Genomic DNA, 27,712 nt, shown 5'->3' with positions numbered 1-27,712 from the left:
ATCTGTCCGGAGGTGACCATGACGCAAAGTGTGAGGCAGGGATGCTTTCCCCTTTGTCCTCCCAGGTCGCCATGTCCAGGTGTCCTTACACCATGTATCGAAGACGTCCCGTTTTCTGCAGAGCTATCATACATCAACTTCCCATATGCATGGAGGTCTGTTTCTGGAGTGAAGGTCTGAAGGCGAGTGAGTGAACGCTCTGACCATCTGGGAGACAGTCCGAGGCGGAGGCCAGAGCCCGCACCAAGGCCACCAGGCGGGAACACGGTGGGGTCAGGGGCCGAGGCCATAGGCAGCAGCAGACACGGACCCAAGGGCTTCTGGCCAGTTCAAGCCGAACACTGCTGCAAACAGTTACCTTTGTGGGGGTAGGGATGAGGGGGAGGAGCATGGTGGAGAAAATGATCTTTCTACATTAAAAGCCTCATAGAACTATTTGACATCTAAAACTACCTATATGTTAGACTCTGATAAAATATAAAAAAGTAATAAGAAATTTAAAACATTGACATACAAAAAAAAAAAATACAGTAACCAATGGGAAAATTTAACAGATGGCATTTGTCAGCATGCAGTGGGAGTTAAGTTTTTCTTTCAGCAGATGGCCGGACATTGTTATAGCCAAACTCCATGATTTCTCAGTTACCACGAAGATTCTGAACACCTAACATCCATCAGTGTAAAACTATCAGGAATATTTAGTTGGTACAATCAGCATTTATCAAGTGAAATGGCAAACTGACACACTCAAGATTTAGTGATCTTTAGAGAAATAGAACAATGGAGGAAAAGGTTTCAACAGTTTTTAATTTCTTTCACTTTTGTGTTTAAAAAATACCACACTATTGGGTAGAATTTGAAAAAAAGTGGTTTTAATTAACAACACAAAAGACACAGTAAAAGGAATGTAGACGTTCATACAGACTTGGCTTCCGCTGAGCCTTCTGATGGGTTGTTGTCCCAGGAGACAGGGGCCCAAATCCCAGCATGTCCCTTCACAAATGAGGTGACAGGGCTTCAGGACACCTACGGCCCTCAGCAGAGGCAAGGGTCCAGTTTCACCTTGTCGCAGGAGCGAAGTCTTCATTCTGCCCACACACAAGAGGGCTCATCCTCTGTAATTCCACCTGTTAAAAGAAAGCCTTGATCCTTATCTCTGTCTGTACCTGGAAAGCTGTCCTAATATTAAACCTTTCAAGGTTAGTTTCTAAGCACTGAATTATGAAGCAAAAATGCTTTCATCAGCGTTCCCCTTCCCCACAAACAGTTTCTTCTGTTCATAGGTTGCATTCTCTTCTGTTACCAAAGGAGACAGAGCTGGGCACCGCGTTGGCTTGTTCCTAAAATATCGATAGCGCCCCAACAGGCCAAATCTTTGCGGAAGCCCCAGAAAAGGACATGCTAGCTCCAGGAGGTCTCAGAGAAACATGAAAGATCTTCTAAAACTTCCCAGACACCAGCAGTAAAATAGGGAGAAATGCGCAGGGGTGAGAATGTTTCCTATTTTATCGCCGCCATCTGTCGATTATGACAATTTAACTTGGAAGCTAGATTTCTACAAGAAACCCAGGAAGAAACTAATTATTCTTCTAGAAATGGTGGAATAATTGAATTAATTTTCTTATTTTTGGTTTTTATCAGTAAGATACTAAAGCTATTGAAATTACTTATTCAGGCATTTGCTTTATATGTTCTCATCAGTTCTTCATATTAGCACAAACTGCCAGGCAAGGATTTCCATTATTACAAATGTAGTTGTTGAAGGATCTTACTCTAAATCAAACGTCTCATTCATTCCTCTCCTGTTATACTATGCAATGTAGCTTTACTGAACTGTATCCAGGAAAAATGCAAAATCAATGAGTAATGTTCTTGACATTTTGAACAGCATGTTGTATTTAAAAAAAAATGTCTTCATACAAAATTTGTTCCATCTTGTGTGCCCTGACTAATCGCTTTCAAACCCCTTTTTCACTGTTACTGAAGATAACAATTTCACACAGCACCCATACACACACAAAAATACCCTGACCACAGGCAGAATACACTGGTATTTCCTGTTAAATTCTCTTTTGTTCCACTAAAAAAACTGCTGGTCAAGTCCCTCGATGATCTGTTCACTAATGGATCACATACTGTAGTCTGACATGCACTTCAGATCATACATATATGATTTCCCTGTTATTCTGTCATGATTGAGAACAGACAAGGTCCAGCTGGGGCAGGGGACACATCTGTAGCCTCAGGCAGGACTTCATGAAGGCTCGAATCACACAACCAGTCTAAAATGTTGGGGCCTGTGCCCCCTGACCAGTGTGGCTCAGTTGGTGGGTGCCTCATCCTGCAAAGCAGAAGGTTGCTGGTTTGAATCCCTGCCAGGGCACATGCCTGGGTTGCAGCTTCGGTCCCCAGTCAGGGCGTGTGAGAGGCAACCGACCCTCCCTCCTTTCCCCTCTGAAAATAAATAAAATTGCTAGAAAAATAAAATCCTGGGGCCTGTGAGGAAATGACACAGAATGACTGAGATGCTGCTATAATCAAAAAGAGAAAATCCGAAATGCGATTTTATTCCCCAGGATATTGATACACTGTAACGATACTTCATTTGTAACTTTAATTCATTGTCTTTATTTTTCCTTTTGAGAAGCTCTGTTGGGTTCTTTTCCAAATCTACTTGATAATTTCAGGGGTTTTGCTCCTTACTCCATTCTCTCTGAATGCTTGTCTGTGTAATAGCGAGACATCCCTGAGGCTCTTACCCCCTACGTTTCTCCTCGCCAGGCTCACGGCGTCTTGCTTCTGTGCACTGTGCGTTTTGACTGCGAATGCACATCCCATGGACTCTGTAGCCGGGGCCTCTCCAGACGCTAGGTTTTTCCAGAGTGAATTTGTGGTCATTTTCACAATGCCAAGAGGCATTACATGCTTGGTACCCCTTCAAACTAAAATCCTGGTTTGGTTTTGTTTTTTTTCAGATGTCCCACATGGGAAGGGATTTAGCCTGAAGTCCAAGTCAGAGGTGACATGTTATAAGTGTTCAGGAGAGTACTGGGGGTACTTCTCAGCCTTATGGGGTGGGGGTGTGTGTGTGTATGAGAGAGAGAGAGAGAGAGAGAGAAAGAGAGAGAGAGAGAGAGAGAGACCGAGACAGACAGACCAAGACTCCTCACCTTGGACTTCACCTCCTGCCTCCTGGGACCCCTGAAGCTTGAAAACAGAAGCTGTCCTTAACCTCTAGGTCCCAACTTTAATTTTTTAGACTGGGTATTCCTTACCTTGTTGTCAGCTCATATTTTTTAATCCGAACAGTGTGAACAGTTTCTGGTAGGAGGCTATGTGCTATATCACACCTATGCAGGTTAAACACAGTAAAATCAATAATTCTTCCCCGAGTCATTTGAAATAAAACGTATGCAACTCATTGTAATTCGGATTTTATTGCTTATTAATTATGTCATTCCACACAATTTTAAGTAATCAGAGTTTGAGAAAATATACTTGGGAGTGTTAACAGCGATGGCGATGCTGAGGAGAGAAGGGAATGCTCAATCGATTTACTACAGAAGGTAGCAAGAGGCCCTGCCGCCACCATCTCCCCCAGAATCTGTCATTTCATAGAAAAAGAGTAAAAATAGTTCATTGGCATTTTCCTAGCATTATTCTTTGTAATCTATGAACCATGATAAGCCTGAGTAACTTCAGACTCTTCAGAGAAAAACAGAGCGTTTTCTTCCACTAGCAGATGTAGCAGTTTGTTTCTTTAAAAAAAAAAAAAAAAGCAACAGATCAACAGAACAAAAACTACATACGCAACCCCCACACAAAACGTCGGCATATTTCAGTGGTCCGAATGTTAATGTTTCTATCGCTATTTTAAGAAGTAAAATGTGATTCAGCTTTTAAAAATGAGGTTAAACTTCTTCACTGTAATTATACTTATAATTCAAGTAATTTAACTGAAGACAATGTTAACCCAGTAAAGACCACGAATACAACTCACACGGCTCTTGGGCCGAGCTAACTTCCAGCTGCACAGGTAGAACTGAGCAGCCACCCACCCCGCTTCCAGACATCACAGCAGAAATTCTGAGTGTTTCGAAAGCTGGGGAGCAGGTAGAGAATCACTGTAAATCGCATAAAGATATCAGCCCGCTGCCGGGTAACACTGCGCCGAGAGCTTCCTCGATTAATGACTTAAAAAAAATCAAGCAGGGACCACCGGTCGGCATTTGTAGTACCTCTATCATTACAAAGATGCGTGGGTTGAGAAATACATCTGAATACTTGAAAAGAAGCAAAACTTGAAATGCAGGTTCATGTCAAATCATTTAGGAGACCTCAGTTACCAAACTAAAAATACACAGTAGCAGATAAATAGAAATTTATTAAAACCATCATCTCCAACAATATAAAAGTTAAATATTAAGGCATCTTTCACGCCCATCTTGGCATATGCAGTGAAGAGAAATGTTTTCCAGAGGAGCTGGCCCTTCTGCTCAGACGTTTTCTGGTGCACTTGACAGATGTGTTTTTCTGTTCTCCTGGTCTACGTGCCATGGAGAGTTTTCGTGATCAAACATCGTGACCAAAACCAAGAGAAAAGTGTAAGCAAACATTCACTTAGTAAAGAGAAGCTGTTCACCCTTGAAAAATAAAAGAGGAACTATGAAGAATATTATGTGTAAAGCTCAAAGGCCAGCACTTAAATTCCTCTGAAGCAATTCATGCCTCAGTAATGACCAGAAAGAGATGAACACTCAGGACAAGAAGCCTGTGAACAAGGACTGTGCTGTGGAATAAATGTTCCTTCAAATTCTGTTCCCCTGGGGCAGATTTTTGAAAAGGGCTTCATACTTTAAAAAAAAAAGAAATTATCACATCCACTAGAATAAGATCATATAAATTAACATTACTTATTATCCTCTGTATTTGTCCATTGACGAAGCTCAAAAGGCTTCCAAAGGATACTAAACAGTAACATTTTCACCTTTTATTAAGACAAGTTTGTGAAAATAATTTAATACAACCAAATCTCTTCATGAACTTTCAGCTTAAACTATTTTTATGTAAGAATCATACAAAAAATTGTTTTATAAAAAGCCACCTCAATACCAGAAAAGGGTAATGAACGACTGTGAACCCAGTTACTTTTGAAGGACGCTCTTCCCTTGTTTCAGTTCCGAGCGCTATTCATCATCTTTAGAGCCAGTTTTGCTCAACTACAAAAGAAGATGGAAGAAATATTCAGCAAGTTTAAACTATCAGATTGAATTCATTATTTTCACTTCATATCGAAAGTAAACATTTGTAGCCACTGGGACAAGAAACAACAAGGTTCCACCACTTATACCACCTCCAGCTGTCACCGCATTGAACTATACTTGAAATGGTGTTTTCTGCAAATATAACCCCAACAGAACAAAGGGGGAAATCCAGACTCCGCTGGTGAGACACCCACGGGCCACCTAGGACAACGTGGGACCTTCATCAAGCATCGCGGAGGCGCTGGGGTAGATGAGGGCACGCCAGAGCGGACGCACCCAGAGACACGCCGTGGACAGCCGGCCTCCTGCCTAGAAGGCGAGGGGTGCTGTTTCTTTAGCCCAGCGGTAGCCCATGGCCTCCTACCCCCAGGCAGTACTAGATTTTTGTACTAGATTCTAGAAACACAAAGGTTAAACAGTTCTCATAGAAAAGGCATCCCATGGCCCAAACAGCTGACTTCAAAATAAACTCTAAGAACACCATGCTTGTAAATGACCCACATGTGTAGGTCCTCACAAAAATCCTAATCTTTAGCTCTCCTTGGATCATATTAATTACTTCTGACAGTACTGGTACTAATCGGCGTGCAAAACTCATTTCATGAGTCCTACAAAGACAATTAACTCACTGTGTTAGGTATAGTTTAAAACATTTGAAGCTACAACTTGTGCAAGAAAAATAGTGACCGTAGTCAGCAGAAAAATTCAAAATGGAAAGTAAACAATTTTAAACAACAAAAACAGAAAAGCTTTCTTGATAATGACGGGAAATTACAACTTGGGCCAGACCTAAATAAAATCCTTAATCTCTACCAGGAAGTCGAAGCATTTCTTTCTGTGACTTGTTTCTTCATGTTCCACAGTGTCACTGATTTAGAGCCCTAGTTAAGCATGTCCATTCTTATGATGTACTTACAAAAACAGTCATACTTTATTGCAGTTACAGATACTTACATGCTGAGTGTGAAACAGGCAACAGGCATCCCAGTGAAACCCGGACATTGAGGGGGAGAAAATGAAAGATAAAATGTTCGTTACTTGACGGTGACAGTCCTACGGAGCCCTGAGGCCAGAACAGAAATAGTACGTACCTTCACCACGTCAACCCAGTTCCACCCTCGCGGACGTTCGCCTTTGTGATCTAGAACGGAAAATAGCAACTGCATTTTTAAGACCAATCAGTAATTTTTAAATTAATTAGTATTCTAATTAATACAATTTTTATACTATCCTGCACCACAAACAGATACAAATTTAAGTTACAATTTGCGAAGCTGCAAAACGAACGTATCATCCCTGTGACTGGAAGCACAGTGTTCCGAGGCCTATGCGCCCAGTATTTCAGGTGTACCCTCTGACGTTCCTGTTTCATTCAAGACGATGGTTTCAAGGGCAAAGCATGGAGGTGAGCAGGTGACGCCCGGGAGAGAAAGGAATCGGCTCCCAGCCTCGCGCACTTGCACGAGATTCTGCTGCTCCACGCAGGGTCCCGCTCATTGAAGTGCCAGGCTGGGCTGGCTCACTGTTCCACGGCTCCTGTCTCACTGCAGGAGTGCGGCTCGGGACAAGGGGCCTCACAAACAAACGCTTGGCTTCGAGAGCGAGACGAGGCCTGGCCACCGTATTTATTTATTCCTCTGATAAAAATACTCATGAATTAACCTTATATTTTTAAAGTAGAGCTTTAATCTGCTGGGAGTGCTTGAAAATAAGCTCAACGCTTATACAGGAATTTATAATTTACGAAGTAATTTCATTCTTTGAATAGAATATTCAAATACAAAGGATAGTTTAATAAATACATACAACCTAAACATTTTTCAATTAAAATGGCTTGATTTCCTTTATGCTTGATATATCCGTATGTCTCATTTTATAAAACTTTCAAAATCTGTCTTTGAAACACGTACATTAATTCTGCAGTAAGGGAAACCAACTAACTCCGTGATTCTCACGGAAGAGCAGCAGTGTGACTGGAGCTCACTCCCGGGTGCTAACGGCAACTTCCTCCGCCGTGCCAGGAAGCGTCTGAGCGCCCGACTGCGGTTACGAGGGGCACGAAGGCAGATCACCGATCCTGGCAACTTAAACCAACCCACAGTTCGGTTTAGAATGCAAGCTCCATGCTACAGACTCCTATACCTGTACCTACATGGCAGGAAGATACGACTTCCGGGTGGGCGTCAGCAAGGACCTGGAGGTGGGGAGCCAGTAATAAGAGGGAGTGATCATAGGCCATTACGTATGGAAGCAACAGATCATGAACTAACTGACAGATGCTAAACACCCCGAAAAGCGATGAACCGAAATTCCAGAAAGCAGACAGCAGCAGCTAACAATCCCCGGTTTCGGTTGCTGCTGCTGCACTTCAGCGCTGCTTTGGCGCTGCTGCGATGGACTCCCCGCAGTTTTATCTCACAAATGTATCTTGAGGGCCAATACAGGGTTGCTATCTTTTTACTCTGCCAGACACTAAACAAAACATAGACAACCAAACAATGACCTACAATTCATTAAACAAAGGACATCGTTAAAGGTCTGCACCAGAATAGAAGATCAGTTCTTCCCAACTGAGGGCAGCTTGTAAACTCACACCAATGACACACACACACAGACGTAAGCTGCTACGCACAGACACTGTGTATATGTATATAAATGTATACAGGCACACGTGGTAACGTCCTCACTTTCTTGAACTGTGGAAAACGTTTCTAGACTGATACCAATCTGCAGATTTTCAGGTTAAATAAAGAGATAAAACACTGTTGGTGATAGGAGCTGCAGTTTAAAACTCTCTCCTCAAGGTCTATACCAGATGACTCTGGCTTAAGACACACAGGAGTTCTATTCTCAGGTTTTACTGTTGTTGACTAAGTCAACTATAGACAAAAACATTAAAAATATTTATTGTGCTAAGTTCTAATGGTATACTAGACTTCATTTCATAGGAAAGCTGTATTTCAAAAAACTTCCAATAATCATGTATCTGCTTTAGTGGTAAACAAACAGGAAAATCCCACACGTGTCAGAGAGGGTCCAGCAGGACACACATCTGTGCGCTAGTCCAAGCTCATCCACCGTCGCCTCAGATGCTCAGCCCCAGTGGGGAGGCAGGAAATGTTTGCCGTAGACATCTGCGGCCGAACACAGTCTCTGATCCAAATGTGCCAAGAATTAAGAGTACAGACTAATCTTCTAAACACCCTCTTTAAGCACCCATACCGCACTAAAAGGCAACACCTTTATTTGTGTTATAAAAGAAAAAAAACAAACACAAACCTGTTTTATCTGCCAGTTTACGTTTCTGGGCTTTGGAAAGTTGTTCTTTTTTGTCTTTTTTCTTACTTGATGGGGCCATAGTTGGAGTTTCAGCTGAGATGATATTGCTCATGGATGTCTAGGAGAGAAGAAATAATTCATAGGCCTATGCCTTAAAGCTGGTAGAATTTCACAAAATATGGCTACATCCTGAAATGAGCTGAAGACACTGAGATTTGTGAAGTAAAAGAATCCTGTGTGTCAGCTTCACTCATACGCTCTGGCGACCTTAGCACACCAGTTTCCTTTCACTCCTCTCGAAGTTCACGCTGAAGGACACCGTATTAGCACAATTGTCACAGGAGGTCCCTCAGAACAACGCTCTGATACCAGCATATGCCGGTGCTCTCAAGTTCCTAGGCAATGTTACAATTTAGTTCATTTGCTATTATTTGGAAGTTTAAATAAGTCGTTAGAAAAATCACATGTGTCTACTTAACTACCCTGGTTCCCTGAGGAAATGAAGGAAATCTTTAAAATGCGGGGTGGGCAAAGGTAGGTTGACAGTTGTAATACAAATACAATAAATAATAATACAAGAATAAACTTGTTTTTTGTGTACTCACAACTGTAAACCTCCTCTTGCCCACCCCTGTATCCCAGTTCATGCAGTCTGAGTTTATGACAAAATTTAAAATGCTTACTAGGTGCAAATATTGTTAAGAATGTTATATGTTTATACTCATTTGATCCTTACTACAATCTTATAAGGTAGATACTATCATAACTGCCATTTTACAGGGGAAGAAACTGAGCACAGAGAGGTCAAGGAACCTGCCCAAAGTCACCCAGCGAGGGGTGCTGAGAGTTTGAACCCAGACAGCCTGGCCTCCAGTCCTGGACCTTGGCTGCCACCTGCACTGCTTCTCCAACTGTTCTACACTCCGCTGCGGAGGTGGGAGCCAGAACTGCTCAAGTACAAGGCATGGCCTTTGCTGTCCAAAGCTTACAGCTTAATCCACAAGATAAGCTCAATTCATACCGATCTCTGAAAAACTTTTAGTGCAGAACATGGTGCAAAGGGGACTAATGCACACAAGGTCGGAAAAGATTATTATTTCCTAAAATAAATCTAGAAAATGTACACTTTTTTTATTTAGTAAGTCTCCTTAAGCTGGAATACCTTCAAACTGAACAGTGGCAAGACTATTTACAAGCAAATAATCCTCATAAAATCTCATATATATTTTGGCTCTACGCAAAAAATCTCCTCTGAGCTTTATGAATAGATCAAATAACCTTGAAAAACTATTGTTTCTACAACATTTGTTTTGGTGGCAGATGAAGGGTTCTAGTCTTATAGAAGGGGTAAAATCTGGAGAGCATAATTTAATTTTTAAAGTTACATGGAAGCTAAGAAATCTTACATTCATTGTTCTTATGTACTCCCGATGCAACTCACTTGACTCTAATACAAAGTCCTCTTCTAAATTTTAAAAGATAATAACTAGTCAAAATTAATTACTAACAATAAAATCAAAGCAACAAGCAATCTGGCAAGAGCGCAGACGCGCTCACCGCGGACGCGGCGGGACGGTGGTTCTCCATGAACTGCTCCCTGTGGTCCTTGGCGTACTCGAACAGTGTGTAGGTCATGGCGGTGCCCAGGTTCACTTCCACGGCCTCCTGTAACTTGGCCAAAATGCTCTGCTTTACAGCGGAGGATCTATAATGCACAAGAAACACATTGCTAAGAGGAAAGCAAAAGAGAATGTTAAAAACAAACAAAAGCCAACAAGAACAAAACATCACTCACATGGTGTTGTTAAAAAAAGCGTTCATAGATATGATGGGAGGCGTCTGGGGATACGTTTCTGTCCAGGAAATCTCTATCAGGAAGGCTTTGGGATCGCCATTCTCACCTATCTGAAAAAAAGGGAAACCTTAGGCTTGTAAAAAGTGATCCAAGACAGGATATTACATTCTGATCTTTAAAATGAGGAACTCTTCCTGGTGCTCATGATCGGTCAGGGATGCAAGCGTGAGAAGCTCCGGGCACGGGCTGAGGGCCGGCGGGGCGAGCGCAGCAGCGCAGTCCTCGCCGGTTTCCCAGCTTCGGCCGCTGTCCTCGGCTGTCCTCGGCCTGTCTCGCAGACCGGCCCTCCAGCTTCTTCCAGCGCCAGGACTGTGCCTTCTACACACAGCTTTTGTTTCCTCAAAGCTCTCTGAGGGTAAGCATGAACCGTGGGGGACAAGAAGAGAATGGACGAAAGTAATAATCCACAGACTTAAAACACCGTGTCTTTGCCTTGGGTCTTCCTACAGCTACATCATAAGGAGCATTAAGAACAAGTAAACTGCTACGAGCGTCGTTCCAAGAGACTTGAAAATGAAATGTAAAATTTAGAGAAAAAAGGAAAAGGCACAGAGATGAGGAAAAGTACAATGATACCTTCAGCTAAACAGCAACTCCTGAATCATTTTTTTCATTTTATTTATTTTTAATTCAGGTACACTTGACATATAATATTGTATTAGCTCAGGTGTATAACAATGATTCAATATTTGTATACACTGTGAAATGATCACCATAATAAGTCTAGTGAATGTCTGCCACCATACATAGACACACTTTTTTTTCCTTGTGAGGAAAATAGCTAAGATCTACTCTCAGTGACTTCCGAATACATGATGAAATATTATTAACTACAGTCGCCAGGCTGTACCTTCCCTCCCTCCTCGATTTATTTATAATTGAAAGTTTGTACTTTTGGACCCTCTTCACTTGAGTAATTTAAAGATGTCCTTTCTGTTTCTTTTATTCTCCCTAACGTTTTATTTTGAAAAATTTTAATCTTATAGAGAAATTGAGTAAAAAAAATAAGCACTCGCTGATGTGTATCTTATTTACTAAATGTATCTTATTTTACTCTACTTTCTCTTTCTTCTTCTCTACTACAGATTCACCCCCAACCCCAAATGTTGTGTGAGGCTTTTTTTCTTTGGTTTTTGTTGAACCATTTGAAAGTAAACAGCAGACACCATGAAAACGTTCTCAGATATGTATAGGCAAAGTATACAAACAATAGCGATATTGTCCTTTATAACCATGATACCATTATGACACCCAAGATATTTAACACTGACAAAAAAATATGATCTAACTCATAATCCATATTAAATGTTCCCCAATCATATCCAGAGTGTCCTCCCCAAACTGCAAAGCCATACACCACTGAGGACTAGGGATTACATATGGTTGTCCAATCTCTTTATTCTGCCTTAATTTAGCACAGTCTCTAGCCCTCTCCTGACTTTAAATGTCTTTTAGGACAAAAAGAGTCTAGGCTAGTTTTCCTGTATAAGGTCCCCACATCAGGACTGTCTGATGATTTCCTCTGTTCAGATCCAGATTAAATGGCTTCGGTAAGGACAATTCCGAGGTGATGTGGAATATTTCCCAGAGCAGATGTAAGAGGCATGTAAGAGCTTCAGAATCATCACTTGTGCTACCTTGTTTGATCACCTGGTTCAGGTAATAGTCTCCAGATCTCTCCAAGGCAAAGGTATCTTTTTCATTTTGTAATTAAGAAGTAATCAGGGAGGTGATGCTATAAATCTATGTGTATACCTTGTTTCTCAACAACTTTTCACCCAAAGGTTTTAGCACCCATTAATGATTCTAATGACTGTCTGACACAATCATCACATTGGTGGTTGCAACACGGTGATTTTCTAATAAAACTACGGGATGATTCATGAATCGGTATCTCATTCTTGTACAGGGCTATGCTAATCTCTTCTGTAATGTTTTTAGTAGATGTGCTGCTTTTTGAAATATTCAAACAACAATAAAATTAAATTCTTTTCACCTGAAACTGTTACTGGATTCACCTTGATTTTCTGATGACTAACTTTTTATTTCCATCCCGCACCCTCAATCACACACACCAGTAAGATGGGGCTTGGAAACGATGTCAGCTACACTCAGGCATCTGCTGATACACCCAAATAATTTGACTACCTGCATAATGGCTGTCATCGGTTTGTGCCTGCATTTTTGTGTCTGCAATGATGATGTAATTGCTTAAGCTAAAGACCCGTATGCTTCTATTTTAAATATAGAGATGATTAAAAGGTAACAAAAATTACTTGCTCTGTACAATCAGTAAGTCCTTCCTCGAGGTGCATGTAGAAAATAACTGCCCTCCTCACACTGTGCCAGGTACCAGGATTAACAAAGACAGAGACAGGACCACCCCTGTCTTCTAGGGAGGCAGATGTTCGATAAATCACTGAAATGCAGGACGACTAAAACTTCACAAGCGGCAGAACAGAGTAGGAAGAAACGCGCAATGGTCAGTTCTGCTTTGAAGTTACAGGAGAGAGAGAAGACATGGCCCAAATATGTCGCAGAGGAGTTAGGTATTAAAGGAGGAGGAGGATGGCTGATGGGGGAGGGGGAGGGGAAGAGCAAACGATGTGTCCGATGTGTCCAATGTGTCTAAGGGCGCCGACACAAACACCGGGGCTGTATTTAACAGGCCATTGTGCGGGAGGGACGGCAGTGGCCGGGAGTTTGGGGGCAGCCTGAGGCAAACAATAGGGTTTTGCAGACTGACTGTCAGGCGAAGGAGTGTCACCCTCACTCTGCAGACCAGAGGAACCCAGGAAGGGAAGTTCATGGACAAAGGCGCGAGGCAGCTACCCAGGTGTTTAGAGACCAACCCGCAGTGGCAGTCGTGGGGGCTGATGGTGCTGCCTGGGCCGGAAGTGCAGGAAGCGCTGAAAGCGGGGGCTCGCTTAGGGGGCTACTAGCCTGTCTGCACAGGAACCGAGGGTCCGATGAGGACGCAGCCAGGACTGCACCCCAGGTACTCGGACTCCCAACACACCTTCTCTGAACCTCAGCTTCACTCCCCTAAAATGCACCCTCTAGGTCACGTCAGAGTGTCTGTCCTGCGGGACACACATGTCCTACAACGTCCTGCCTCCTCTGCTCAGTACACAACTGCTGTTAACACCGACACTCGGGGCAGCGCGGGGGAGCTCAGCCTCCCATTTGCTAAGGCCAGGCAGCAGCGGCTGGGGAGTCCGCGGCGGCAGTCAGCGTCAGAGAGAAGGGCCTAGGACCTCACTCCATTAGTAACTTCGATCATTACACGTCCCTTTGTTGTCATCTACATGGAGATGGCGTTGAGCTTCAAGAAGAACTGAGGAGCGCTGAGCAGAGAGGGAAGTATCCTGAGGGAGCAACTATAAAGAAGTGACTTCCTGCCCTGGTGGAGAGGCTCAGTGGATTGAGTGCTGGCCTGTGAACTGAAGGGTCGCTGGTTCGATTCCCAGTCAGGGCACATGCCTGCATCGCGGGCCAGGTGTCCAGTTGGGGGCATGCAAGAGGCAACCGATCGATCTCTCTCTCAAACACTGATGTTTCTCTCCCTCTTTTTCTCCCTCCCTTCCCCTCTCTCTAAAAATAAATAAGATCTTTAAAAAAAGTGACTTCCTGTGATAGTTCTATAAAAAACATGTATGAGGACCTTTTTTCATACAACTTATTTTAAATAGTGACAATGTCAATAACCACATATCTTTTACAAAAAAACTTTTCTACCGATACCACTATTACTTATAATCATTGGGACAAATGGTTTATATCTTTTGTTTACAAAATAAAATAGTGGTACTGTTTCATGATAAAAACTGGGCAATGAGCAACTTCAATGATAGAGAGAAATCAACATTTCACATATACAAAAAATATTCAGACATATTAATCATACTGAATTAAGAAATTACCAACTTTTCTTAACTATATCATAGGGTAGTAAAAAGAGTAATAGAGTCAGAATAAAGACCTGGATTTTAATCCTAATATTTATCAATACCAGCTATAAGAACTTGGGAAGTTTTGAGTGAGAAAAGTTATCTTTCAGATGACAGGGTAAAACCCTATCATTAAAGGTTTATTTTATAACACTATAAATCTGGTACAATAGAAACAAGTTTACCTTTTTTAAAAGTTTCTGAATTATATTTTAAAAAGTTAAAAAAATTGATGCCGCAGTGATGTGTCTTCCTTTAAATGCTTCAGAAAAAACAGACATATATTCAAACCACTGAATTAAAACACAAAACCAGCATCTTTAGCAACCTTTAGTCTTTCGCAGCCATGGAGCCCTGCTCGTGCCGTGTCTTACCCTATACTGGAATGAAACTGGACTTAATTCCCGGAAACTTTCGTCTCCTTCATATATAGAGCGTAATGCTTCCAGTTCCATCTGAAAGAAATGAATCAAATGAGTTTTGTTTAGGGGAATACATGGATTAGAAATAGAGGGGCTTTAGTTTCTGATTCAAGCCCACTCAACTACGTAAAGCTTGACTAAATTATAGGGCCTGAGATGTTTCCTATATACGTGGATAGAGTAAGACATCACAATAATACTAATACCAATATACTTACTTTTAAAACTATGTGCCAGGCACTGCTAAGCATTTACAGTGTATTATGTCACTTTATTCTCACATCAATCCTGTGAAGAAAATCTCACTATTTTCTCCTTCCCACGGCAGGGGTGAGGGGTGGGGGGAGTAGGGGTGGAGGGGATAAGATTTGGTTTAAAGCAGCTCAGGGCGTGTGCCCTTTATCACTCTGCTGAAGAGTGGCCTGGGGTAGAAAGAACATGAAAGAACATTATTTACATATACTGCATTTGTAATACTTCCCAAAAAATGAAACAAAACTTGAAAAAAAAATGACAGAAAAAGGCCACAAAGATCTAGAAAAGGACTGTAAGAGAAAATGTAACTAGAAACCCTTGCCTGAAATATTTCCTAGAACATTGTGGGCCTACAGATGAGAAGACTCAAGCGCTCTTGCAATTACTGGTGAGCCCTTGCGAAGAGAAGCCAGGGAAAGACTGCACACTTGGGTAGGTATTTTAGTTTTCAAAAAAATGCATGTCATGAATTCTACAAACTAAAGATGGGTGGATTTGATCTATGCAGACAAAAGTTTAGAACAGATTATTAAGGAAAGTGCCTGTGAGGACCTGGGAGAGTAATGGGTAGTTCCTAAGGCCTAACAGGCATGTAGAAAACAAGATGCATGTAAAGAACCCTTCTTAGAGGGGGTAACTTAGGGAAAGGCGCGAAAGCATCAACTTGGGTTCCGGTAAGGCTCCTCGGGTTTCTCTGGTTACCTTTACAGAAACTCAAACTGGATTCAAGAGCAATTGAGCTTACATTGAAACAAACTTACTCAAAATACAGTGCTACTTCTTCTGTCCTTAATGCTTTCCTACATTTTAATTAATGACCTGGACAAGAACAAAAATTGAAGGCAGGCTTGCCAATTTTGTCAATGACAATTTGATGGAATAGTGAATAGTGCTGTTGGCAGAAAAAGAATTCAAACAGTCCTTGAAAAACAATCTAACATTATAGTACACGCTCCATGTGTCCCAGTAAGAACTGGTCATGTCTTAGCTTAGAAACTCACCTGTCGAGAATATTTCAGAATGGATGGAGATATCAACTTGCTTGTGGAAATTTGTGGTCCTTTAAAGGTAACTGATAGTCCAGAGATTCTATTATATCTACCCTGTAAAAGTGCTAAATTTCAAGCAATATAGTCTAAATGAGTATTGAACTAGTTACCTAGGAGACGCGGATTCTAGTCTTGATCCTACCACTGCGCAGCCCTGGGCAATCGCTTTACCTTTGTAGACCTTCCCTTCATCCATCCACATTATGTTAGAAGGTTCCTCTTGAGAGGACAGGTAGCATCCCCTTCAACTCTGTGTATGCTCAAAATAGACTTCGTATCCACTGGATAGGAAGCATCAGAGGGATAAGTAATTTCACCAAACAATATGGCCAGAGCCAGGGGACACTAGTGTCATTATTGTCCTCCATCAAAGATTTAACTAACTCAGTTAACTCTCCCTACATGCTAACAGACTTAGAATTTAAAGGTGACCAGATTATAATAAAATAACTCAGTTCACAAGCTCCAAATAACACACGGGACTTAAGGTCTGCCAAGTTCACCGGGTCGTCGACCAAGGACATTCCTCCTTGCTATTAAAGAGACCTGGGGCGACCCCCCGCCGACAAAACTGAGAACTGCGGAAGGTGAGGAGATAGAAAGGGACGCACGCCTGGTCTCTGCTCGCAGGACACCGGTCAACGTGGGGCACCCCAGCCAGGCTCTGTCCGCTGTAGGATCGAGGGCACGTGCGGGGCCACGGGTCTGAGCGCCGGGTCTCATCTGGGCTGGGGGACAGCAGCCCCTCCTCGGGGATGGGCACCGCCCCTGCGCGGGGACAGGGCGTGCAGCCCTGGGACTCACCTCCTGGTCCTCGTTGGCACTCATCGCGCGGGTCGCAGGGCGCCTCCCGGGCGGACGGCGTTCGCGACTACGACGAGAAGGCGCGAGCAGTGGCCCCGAGGGCGGGGCGTCCCGGTTCTGCGCCCACGGCTGCGATTGGTACACCCTTCGCACCCTAGACGACAGTCACGCGCACCTCTGACCCTTGGGCAGAGCAAAGCCGCCTACCGAAGGGCTGTGGGCACTGAGCCCCCGGCCGCAGGTGGCGGGGCGCTGGCGCGTCCAGGGAGAGACAGCAGGGCAGTAACGCCAGAGGCTCCGCCTCCTCTTCCTTCTCGCTTCTCCAATTGGCCCCACCTCCTGCTCCTCTAGGAAACGGAGCGACTTCCCTACGTTTTGTGGAGCAGGGTCAGGTTCTGGGGTAGCGATTGGTGTAGAGCGCTGTCACTCAGGCCCAGAAAGCACTTCCTGTGTCTGCCAGGTGGGCACAGGGAAGTCTTGTTTGCTGGAACCGGCTCTGAGGCTGTGGCCGCAGGAAAGGGCCGCCGGCGTTTGTCGACACCCCTGCCTGCTTCCCCTCGTCCTCCCCCGGCTGGGGGCGACCGGTCACTGCTGCAGCGGGCCCAGTGGGCGCGGCCTGGGTGAGTCTGGAGCCCGGAGACCTGCGTGGCCAGCCGACTCCGCCGAGGGAGGGAGCTAGCTCTTAATTAACAATGCATATTTTGGAGGCCTGCGTTTTCCCACGGCGTCAGCGGCTACAATTTGGGCACTTTGAGCCCCGAAGCACCTATTTCTAGGGCTTTCAGGTTTAAGGGGGGCGGGGATTGGGGCGAAGATAGAGTCCGTTTCTAGGAGTGCAGCGTTATTTCTCCGCCTTTTCTGACTGGCGCCACCAGGGCAGAATTTTGCGACCCTGGAACGGTACCTTTTCTTAAATCGGTTGTTGCTTCACATCTTCGACATCACCTTTTATTTTCTATCATCCAGGGCTCAAACTGTCGTTCCTGTGTTGGTCATCTTGTAGGTGAACGTCTGTGAATCTTACCCTACTAGCCTTGTCCTCCACCCTGAACCTCTATTATTAAAAAATAGTGACCACATAAATTTATCTCCACCCTGAGTAGGCCGCCTGTCTTTGCATTGTGTCATCCTTTGCACGAGTCGTCGTTTTTACCTTCCATGCCAGCTTCCGAGCACTTCCCTTGCACTGCATGGTGTCTTATCCAGGGCGTTCATTCCCTGCTTCCACGTCATTGGCTTCTTCCAGGAGATGAAGGAATTCCTCCTATGGGCTGTCATTGAGATCCTGACAACCTCTGTACCTGGCCTTTGCCATTCTCATTTCCTTGCTGCAGAATAAGCATGACCCATCTCAAGGGCTAAAGCTTTTAAGGTAGAAGGTGGCCAGAATATTTGAATTTTGGGGACGGAGCTACAGTAATTTAGAGCTGCGCTGTCCAGTATGGTAGCCGGCAGCCGGTAGCCAGTAGCCATGTGTGGCGATCGAGCGTTTGAATTGGGACGTGTTGTGAGTGTACAGTGCACTCTAGATTTTGAAAACTTAGTACAAAAAAGTAAAATACCTTGTTAATAATGTTTATATTAATGTTGAAACGATAATATTTTGGATATATTGGTTAAATTGAATATTAGTAAAATTAATTCCACCTCTTTCTATTTTTTTAGTGTGACTGTAGAAAATGCACATAGACTGCACAGCAGGGTTGAACCTGCACATGTGGATCCCATGGATGTGGAGGGTTGACTCTATTTAGATAATTAGCATGTTACTTTAATAGTATCTCAGGAATTCAGAAATTAGGTGTTAGCAACTACAGAGAAATTACAGATTGTTAAACTTTATAGTATATCTAAATCAATAATTATCATTATTTTCTTTATAGCTGAAGTAAGTCATGAGACCTATTTTAACTTGATGATGTTCTTGCTTTCTTGGTCTGCTCATCCCAAAGTTCTGTGTGCTTTATGAGATGTTACTGAAAATGCTGATTTGTCTTAGTTGACTACCTTTGTAATATGAAAGGTTTTTTAAAAATGCAATACCAATAGTTACTACATTTCCGTAGGTCCGTATAGGAGTTAAAGTTTTCAAAAACTTTCGATCTTTTTTTATTTGCTCGACAGTTTGCAGACACTTCAAAGTCTTTTGCTTTTGTAATGTTTCTTTTAAAAACTACTTTTTTAAAATTTAGAATTATTTTATTTATATTTTAAAAGATTTTATTTATTTACTTTTAAAGAGAGGGGAATAGAGGGAGAAAGGGAGAAAAACAGCAATGTGTGAGAGATACATCAGTTGTTGCCTCTTGCACGCCGCCAACTGTAGACTGGTCCACAACCCAGACCTGTGCCCTGACTGGGAATTGAACCAGCGAACTTTTGATTCGCAGGCTGATGCTCAATCCACCAAGCCACCCAGCCAGGGCTGTAATGTTTCTTAAATGGTGGAGATTTATATATTAGAAATGTATATGGACTTTTAAAAATCAGTTATGACTATCAACATTTGTATTTCAGATTTTTCATAACGCCTTGAACATGAGCCCCACACAGTGGGACTTCCCTGTGGAGCTATGTTGTCGGCCTATGGCTTTTGTTACCCTGACTGGCCTGGATGTGGTTTATAACGCTGTCCATCGAACTGTCTGGGATGCTTTCTGTGCCAATCGGAGGGCTGATCGGGTACCAATTTCTTTCAAGGTGCTACCAGGTGACCATGAGTATCCCAAATGCAGACCCAAGGTAATGACGTTGTGATTACATGCGGGCTCTTCTCTCCCTCTTTCCGCATGTGTGTGTGTGTGTGGTGTGTTTGTGTGTGTGTGTGGTGTGTTTGTGTGTGGGTGGTGTGTGTGTGTGGTGTGCTTGTGTGTGGTTCCTCTCGTCCGTGCTGGAAAACCCCTGAGCTTACCCAGGTGATGGTTACAGTGATGCGTGTAGAAACCCTGGGCTTTTTCATGTTTGTAAGACACTACAGGTATGTTTAATAGTAGTTCTTTGAATTTTGGGGACAGAACTACAGTAATTTAGAGCTGTGCTGCCCAGTATACTAGTAAATACCCCCAGAGGGATATTTACTTTATAATTATTAAGCTTTTTATGCTATGAGCCTACGTTTTCCTTTTTTCATTTGTTTAAAAAAAGCTAGGTCTCCATAAAGGCCTCCTAAAAGGAACGTTTCACGCTCCCCATTCCAGTTTCACCATAGAATCCATGGTCTTCACAGTCGGGTTCAGTTTCCCACACATTCTTTGAGCACTTGCTTTGTGTGAGCTACCTGGAACTATGCAGGAGGCTGGTGATAGAAATTTAAATAAGACAAGCTGTCTGTCCTTGGGGAGTTCTGCATAAACTAAAACCACTTATTCACTGTGGAATGAGGAAAGGTATTGAGTTCAGAACTGACTTTTAGAGTGAGCATCGTAGTAGAGACTCTTATTTACCTAGAAAAATAATAACCATAATTATGTAGTATTAATAATTGCAGCTAATATATATATAGCACCTAGCATGTCAATTTACTTTTTAAAGAAAGTTATGGATATTGATTGGTTATTTACTGTAATCTTAGATTGATCTACGAGTCAGTTAACAAGGCAAATATCCTCCCCTAAAACCCCCGACTTTTTTTCCCCTTATGGTAGTGTTTCTGACGGTGTGGCCTCCGGACCAAGTATGTCATCGTCACTTGGGCTGTTTATTAAAAATGTAAATGCCAGGCCTCCTTAGGTAAACTCTGGGAGGGCGAGACCAATGCCTTTGGTCACCAGTGGTCACCAGTTGATTCTTTTGTTATGTGTTTGAGATCCACACACTGAAGACATGGTTTCATATACCGAGCCATAAAAATGGAACTCTCGCTGAAATTGTGCAAGTAACAGCGCCCCTGGCCCTTGTACTTTTATTTATTTATTTTTTTAATGTGGTGTGTGTGTCGAGAAAGGCCAGTGGCCTGGTATAACTCACCTTTTCTCCTCAGTTAATTTTCCAGTTCAGGATCTTTGTATTTTCCTTTTCCCGGCTCTTCCCTGAGTCTCCAAGTGTTTTTGTGTCAGGCTTCCTTACTGTGCCGGGCATTCCTCACCTGAAGTAGGCATCAGACCACCCCGAGCTGGAAGTAGTCCGAGTCAGGGCGCGTGCTTGGGAAGTAATTCGAAATTCCAGCTGAGTTCTCCTGGGCTCATACCCACATCTGCCGCATTCCTTCCCACGACCCGGCACTTGGTGCTGACCCCGAGGGACCGCGTCAGGCGTCTTAGGCTTCTGTGTTTAAGAATTGCCCCTCATTCCCCCCCCCCGCCCCCGCATACGCACACGGGTAAGGAGAAATGCCATCCTAGCTGTATGTCTTGAAACAAATGAAGCCATGTTGGGTTTTAAATAATAGTTTATTTGAGCAGCTTTTACAAGAACAGAAACTGGAATAGTGAGGAATGGAAGTCGAATTTACCTGAAAGAGGGCTCTTTGCTTCCAGGGTATTTGAGAACCCTGACATCATTAGAAACGTTTGGCTTTGGTCATTCTTTAAGTGGAAATTGTCGCAGTTCTGGGGTTGAGATTCTAGCTCTTCTTTGATCTCTGCGAGCTGGGATTTCCTCTCCTGAGAATGGCCCGTGTGCGCACCGCGTGCGATGACGCCCCAGAGGGCCCGGGGCTGCAGGCCAGGCGCACCTGCCGCCGCGGTCCCCGGGTAACTCTCCCACTCCTGCCCTCACTTGCAGAGAACGTCGTACGAGTGGTACATTCCCAGAGGGATCCTCAAGACGGGCTGGATGAACAAGCACCTGAACCTGGTGCCGGCCCTGGTGGTCGTGTTCTACGAGCTGGACTGGGACGAGCCTCAGTGGAAGGAGAAGCAGTCGGAGTGCGCCACCAGAGTGGAGATAGTCAGGTCTGGCCTTCCCGCCTGTCACGCCGGCCCGGGCGGTCCGTGCCTGCGGCCGACTGACGTCGAGCGCAGGCAGCGGGATGCTGTTGAGACGGCGGGGGTCCCTTCGGGGATCGCTGGCCTCCAGCAAAACGTGTTCAGTTCCAGGCAGGAATAAGCTAATAGGAATAAGCTTTCCTATTAACTTACGTAATGCTAAGCAGAATGAAGAAATGAGGAGACGACTGGTCTGAGTTTCCAAATGCTTTTTCTTGCATGTAGAATACCTTTTGGAAGATAACAGTAATTTGCTCTTTCTTGAGTCTCATGATTCTTTTGCTGTATCCCCATTTCAATTTCAGTATGGTTCTTTTGAATGAGTACTTGTAATGTCTCACTATAAAGGTATTGTATTATAACTTTTATGTGAAAGTATAAAACATGCCTTCAAAACAGACTTTTGTAAGGATTAGGAGCTTGATGTGAGATTCTATTTTTGTAATTTAAATCATTGTGGCATATGTGTTTCTTTGCATGCAAGAAAAGATTTTCTCTAATTTGGGGAGTTTTTTAGTTGAAATTTATTTTTCTTTGAATTATCAAACTTATATTTTAGGTAAAGAATATATTTTTTTAAAAAACAATTTCACTGTTTAATATTATTTTTCCAATGCAGGCAAAGTTTACAAGGGAGAAACACGAAAGTTGCAGTGGTTCTGATTCAGAAGAAAACCCCTTTGCCTCCAGGTATCAAAAAGTTAATAAATGGTTAATTGCTTTATAGCTCCGATTCTTGTTACTAGGAAGAATAATTTTTGATAGTGAAATCTTTTATGCATTCAGTTATGGTAAATATAGTGTGTTAGCTTTAAAAAGTACAAATAATGCATGTGTAAATGCTTATTGTAAAAGAAAAATATCCAAGAGTGCAAACCTTTCTAATTCCTCCTCCCCGGTTGTGCTCGTCCCCCGATGTAGGCATGTATCATCGACAAAACAGCCCCTCGTTGGTGTTTAAAAAACGTTGTTTACGTATCTGAGATCTATTTGAGATTATATTCCTAATGTAACACTTTTTTTCTTAATTCGCCGTAGGGCCAAGAAAAATGCAGTGGGATTTCCAATTTCTCGTTAGAAAATGCCTGCGTTTCACATGCTTGTTTCTTCTACCTTCTCAGACATGGCGAGGCCACACTAGTTTTTGTGTCTGCGTGGAAACTTGCCGCGTCCTAGACCCACTGTTAGGACCTAGGGCTCCCGTTTTTAGGAGCAGGCGCGCGGCAGGCTGCCGGTGTCGCGCAGCCCACCTTGGCCCGGGAGGCAGCCCCACAGGGCCTTCCCAACAGACGTGCGCTGTGCCCCCCCCCACCGAGGGCCAGAGCAGTCGCGGGGCCAGGCGCCCTGCTGGCGTGGGGGAAGCGGTCTGGGTGTCGAGTCATTGGAGTGGTAGATGTGGGGAAGCGCCCATTGTGAAGAGCACACTAACTATGTTCTCTCTTCATCTTAATGGGCCTCGTCAACAGGAGAAGATGTTATTGCTTCAGAACGGGCTGCCGCTCTGTGTAACGCCTGCGAACTCTCGGGAAAGTCTTTGTTCGTGCTGCCCCACACCGACCACCTTGTGGGTTATATCATAAGGTAAAGAAAGGTCCTGAAATTTTTTTTTTTTAGATTTTTCGTTAGGCATTGGGAAACTGGTAGAGTAGACCCATTTATTAAAAGAAATCACGTGCTCATGGGAAAAATTCAAATGGAGAAAACCCCGTGAAGTTCCACCTGTTTGAGACTATGAATTGCACTCCCTCTCCAGCCGAGCCTGAGCCCGGCAGGTGCTTCTGAGACGAGCTTCCTGTCCCGAAGGAGCTCGAGCTGTTCAGCCACCTCCAGCCAGATGTTCTTTGTCCCCGGGCAGTCGCCAAGTCAAGGAGTGGGGCAGGATTTGACTCAGTGTTACTGCACCTCATTGGCCTGTTCCCATTTTGGTCCTTTTCCCATTAGTTTTCTTACTCTTTAAACCCTAAATACTAAAATCATAAAAAGGAGTGAAATCTAATCGAGTATTGGATATGTTTCTTTTAAACTTCTTTTAAAATTATAAAATAATAAAGGTGGAAATAATCTTAGAATGTACCTAATTTTTAGAAATTATAAAATGTTATTTTTATCACATTTTGGATTGCACATAATTTTAAATGGCTTTGCTGGAGTTTTACTTTTCGATTTTTTAAATCTAGAAATTCAGGTTATGTTTTGCTTCACTTTTTATCTTACTCATGAGGTAAACTAGATATTACTTCTGTCAGAATTTTACTTTCATTCCTTACAAATATGATTGTTAGTTTAGTTTAAAGTAACTTCAGTGTTTTAATATTTGTTTTTATTTTTTTAAAACAGATTAGAAAACGCCTTTTATGAACATGCACAGACTTATTACTACACTGAGATTAGAAGAGTGAAATCTCATAAAGAGTTTTTGAATAAAACAACACACCAGGTACGTGTTCGCTCCTATAGAAGGAAGCGCTAGAAACGTTCTGGGCAGATTGTTCGCTGCTGACTCATGAAGGGGAGGCGGTGAATGTCTTTACTACTTTGATGTTTTTAAGTGGCTTTGGTACATTTATTTATTTGTTGTCTTTATTTTTACATTATTTTTAATTGTATTGTTTCCGTTACCATTTACCCCCCCATGCCCTCTTTCACCTACTTTTAAAAAATTTTTTTAAAGCATTGAAAAGCTAATTTTTGTGTTCTTTGCCCTTGAAGTTCTTAAAAATAGATTTTTATAGCCTTGCTAACTATACTTACTTGTTGGAATAATTACTGAAATTTAATTTTGAATATTTTTCTTATATTTTTATGTCTTCTCTCAATAAAATTTACTAAAATTTTTATATTTTTAAGAATATGTGCAATAATGACTTTTTCTATTTCTTTTTAGCTTTTATTTGTTAGACATCAGTTCAAAATAGCTTTCTTCAGTGAGTTGAAACAAGATACACAAAATGCACTGAAGTAAGTCTCTGATAGTTGTCAAACTAAATTTCTCTTACCCTTATATTAACAATGACATATATGAATGGCCATTTCTGAATCGCAACCAAACTAATTAATTTTAAATATTGGTTTAGATGCAGATGTGTCATGTTTACTTTAGTTTGTCTAGAGATGAATGTAATATAGTATCTTTAGCTTTAAAAAATTCCATAATCGAAAGTAAATTTTATAGTGTTACAAGGCTTTCCGGTCTGCTCTAATTAAATGTCATGATCTAAAGGCACATAATGTTAAAATTTTCCCACTTTCTGCTTCTTACTTGTATATTCAGTAAAATGCTTGTGTTAAGAGTGATTTCCAAAGTTAAATATACATTACACATTATCTAAATCAGAGGGAATTGAAGGTGTGTAGTGCATTTATTCATTTCAGCTGTGATTTTATGTTTAATTAAATTGGTTTTTAGTTTACAGCGCCTGTCAGTAGTGTTGTTATTCATTCAGAGGCTCTGCTTGGAGCGTTGCCGAGCAGTTGCACATGCGCTGTCAGTGGTTAAGCATTTTATTCCTTTGCCACTATTTGATAAAACACAATCTCTTTCTAGCTTTATCTTAGGTTTTGAAGAATCCAATGGCAGTGTAACAAAGGGATAAAAGACAGCGATATATCCTAACATTGGGACAGGCTAAGTGTCCAGGGAGGAAAATCGGGGAATAAATAAAAATACCGCCCGGAGGATGGGTCTCCTCTCCAGCCTGAGACAGGACCAGTGATGGCCACTTCACTTGTGGAGACACTGGGTTTAAAAGCCATTGACCTGTGCTGTATGATGATACCTTCTTTCCTAACACAGTTTCTCTTTGCTTGAGAAGCTTGTGTTGATGCCTTTAAGAAATACTATTTTTTAACCGACTGCTAATTTTTAAATGTAACTTGGGACAACTAACTGTTCACTTTACTTTCGTTTTCCAACTTATTTTCTGTCAGTTATTGACAGGTGTTAATGACAGAACAATTTGTATGTAATGTACTGTTCTTAGTGAAAAGCCATTGAATCTTTTTGCACATTAATCAATATAGTCCTTCTCAGGAAATCAAAAATTAATGCACATGAAGGGCCCCCCCTCCCAAACGGGGTTATTTTCTGGAGGGCGGGCCCCGTGGAGTGCAGGCTTCCCCTGCTAGGTGCGTGTTGTGGGAACCCGTCAGCGTCAGTGCGCCAGCTGGGGGTGGTGTAAGAGGCTGCGTTCGGCTTCGGTGAATTCTTTTTGACGACCCTGTGAACACGTTTGCGCATTTCATGATGGGTGATTTATGAGCACACCTGCCCACACTGTGTCCTGAGTGTTGAGCAGTTTTTGACCCAAAACGGCATGACCCCTGTGTCCCACCCTCCCTATTCACCTGATTTCGACCAGAGTAACTTTTTTAATTCCCTGGATGAAAAAAGCCCTCAGAGAGAAACATTTTGCCGATGAGGAAGGTAAAACAAAAAGCGGCAGAAGCACAAAAAGGTAACAGAATCGATGAGTTCAGAAACTGTTTCGAGCCGTGGAAAAAAATGCCATGATAGGTGTATTGCATCAAATGGAGAGGACTTAGAAGTGACTGCAGTTCAAACATGTAAGAATAAATACACAGTTTTTTACGAGTAAATTCTGGGGTTTTTTTGGTCCCCCCTCATGTATGTTATTGAGCTGTTCAGGGGTAAGAAATGTTGTCAACATTGTTTCTGTTATTTTTAATTTCATTCTTAGGACTCTTACTAAAATTAATTTATAGCATAATTAACCACCTTCCTCATGTTTCTATTAGGAATTACAGGACTGCCTATAATCTTGTACATGAATTGAGAGCCCATGAAACTAATATTCTGGAAATTAAGACAATGGCAGGATTTATAAACTACAAGGTAATTGTTATAATTCCAAATAAGGAAAATTTGTTTTTAATGATCAGAATTTTTTTTACAATTTGAAAACCAAAATTAAATACGTGCTCTGAAAAGTATTTCTTTGATTGCGCTCCTCTTTTATGCCTGCTCCATAGTGGGGCCCTGGTGCTTGGCAGCCTCATCATAAAGCTTGGTTTTATGTTTCTGGGGGTCAGACTTCTCACTTAGAGCAGGTTTACTTTTGTAAAGCCCCCGACACGGGGTCTTTGGTTTTAGATTGGAGCAGGAAGGAGTGGGAGGAAGGTTGCCAGTTGTTGAATTTTAAAAGATGCAACATGTCAGAACAGTGTAAGGCTTCTTTGGTTAATGGCACAGCCACCGGAAAAGTGTATCTCTTCACCTTCACTTTTATACTTATTATTTATGTATTTCACGATTATATATGGAAGGAAGAGATGCCCCCAGAAGGCAAGTGAGGGCTATTCATTTTGCCTTTAATCATTCCACGCTCAGTATTTTAAAAAAGGCTGGCACTGGGTTGGTGATGTGAGGGCAGGTGGACACTTTAATTCTTCGTTTCTGTAAGTGGAAATTTGTCCAGCCTCTATAGAGACTATTTTTGCAATGACTACAAATTTAAAGTCGATAGATGTTCCCTTTGATCTAGAAAATCCATTTCAGGAAATTTATCTGACATGTGTGCTAAGACTTGCAAATCACACATATGAGGGTATTTATTATATCCTGTGATATGAAAAGATTGGAAACCACCTGGAAATAAGTGACTGGTTGACATAAATTATAACTCCAGTGGACTATTATACAACATTTAAGAATGAGGCAACTCCCCTGTTGAAATGGAATGAGATCCAAGATATATTTGCTGGATGAAAAATCAGGCACAAAGCAGCATATTTAGTGAGATGCTACCTGTATAAAAATAATAGTTTATATACGAACGCACACGCACACTCGTGTGCGCGGACCGGGTCATGAAAGCATTTTGGGTGCCTACTGCCGCTGGGAAGGCGGACAGGTGGCTCAGGGACAGGGACAGGTGAGAGGCTTGACATCT

At 42.4% G+C, this 27,712-nt stretch overlaps 2 protein-coding genes across 2 annotated transcripts in view; one reads left to right on the top strand and one right to left on the bottom strand.

The window, feature by feature from the left end:
- Positions 1 to 6,298: 6,298 nt before the first annotated feature.
- On the bottom strand, positions 6,299 to 17,162 carry RWDD4 (RWD domain containing 4). Its single transcript, XM_054565844.1, has 6 exons — positions 16,879 to 17,162; positions 14,723 to 14,803; positions 10,339 to 10,448; positions 10,101 to 10,248; positions 8,544 to 8,661; positions 6,299 to 6,405 (listed from the first exon to the last, which is right to left on the bottom strand). Exons 1-6 carry the CDS (start codon positions 16,900 to 16,902, stop codon positions 6,299 to 6,301), a joined length of 588 nt encoding a protein of 195 aa, XP_054421819.1. The 5' UTR covers positions 16,903 to 17,162.
- A 184-nt stretch (positions 17,163 to 17,346) lies between these two features.
- Positions 17,347 to 27,712, top strand: part of TRAPPC11 (trafficking protein particle complex subunit 11) — a 34,544-nt gene continuing 24,178 nt past the window's right edge. The window contains exons 1-8 of the mRNA XM_054566190.1: positions 17,347 to 17,498; positions 19,396 to 19,620; positions 21,601 to 21,770; positions 22,423 to 22,493; positions 23,270 to 23,384; positions 24,141 to 24,240; positions 24,688 to 24,761; positions 26,559 to 26,655. Of these exons, the coding sequence (XP_054422165.1) occupies positions 19,417 to 19,620; positions 21,601 to 21,770; positions 22,423 to 22,493; positions 23,270 to 23,384; positions 24,141 to 24,240; positions 24,688 to 24,761; positions 26,559 to 26,655 (831 nt within the window). The 5' untranslated portion in view covers positions 17,347 to 17,498; positions 19,396 to 19,416. The remainder of the gene's footprint in view (positions 17,499 to 19,395; positions 19,621 to 21,600; positions 21,771 to 22,422; positions 22,494 to 23,269; positions 23,385 to 24,140; positions 24,241 to 24,687; positions 24,762 to 26,558; positions 26,656 to 27,712) is intronic.

This window comes from Pteronotus mesoamericanus, unplaced genomic scaffold, assembly GCF_021234165.1.
Source record: "Pteronotus mesoamericanus isolate MK-2021 breed Mesoamerican mustached bat unplaced genomic scaffold, CSHL_Meso_final contig_169, whole genome shotgun sequence".
Classification (NCBI taxonomy): domain Eukaryota; kingdom Metazoa; phylum Chordata; class Mammalia; order Chiroptera; family Mormoopidae; genus Pteronotus; species Pteronotus mesoamericanus.
This window is presented reverse-complemented; position numbering and strand designations above follow the sequence as displayed.

What these genes read in the sequence shown, in the direction of transcription:
- RWDD4 (XM_054565844.1), bottom strand. Translation starts at nt 16,902, where the DNA reads ATGAGTGCCAACGAGGACCAGGAG. An exon ending in GTGCCAACGAGGACCAGGAG is followed by an intron (nt 14,804 to 16,878) that starts GTGAGTCCCAGG and finishes CATTTCTTTCAG; the next exon opens with ATGGAACTGGAAGCATTACG. An exon ending in CAGTTTCATTCCAGTATAGG is followed by an intron (nt 10,449 to 14,722) that starts GTAAGACACGGC and finishes CCTTTTTTTCAG; the next exon opens with ATAGGTGAGAATGGCGATCC.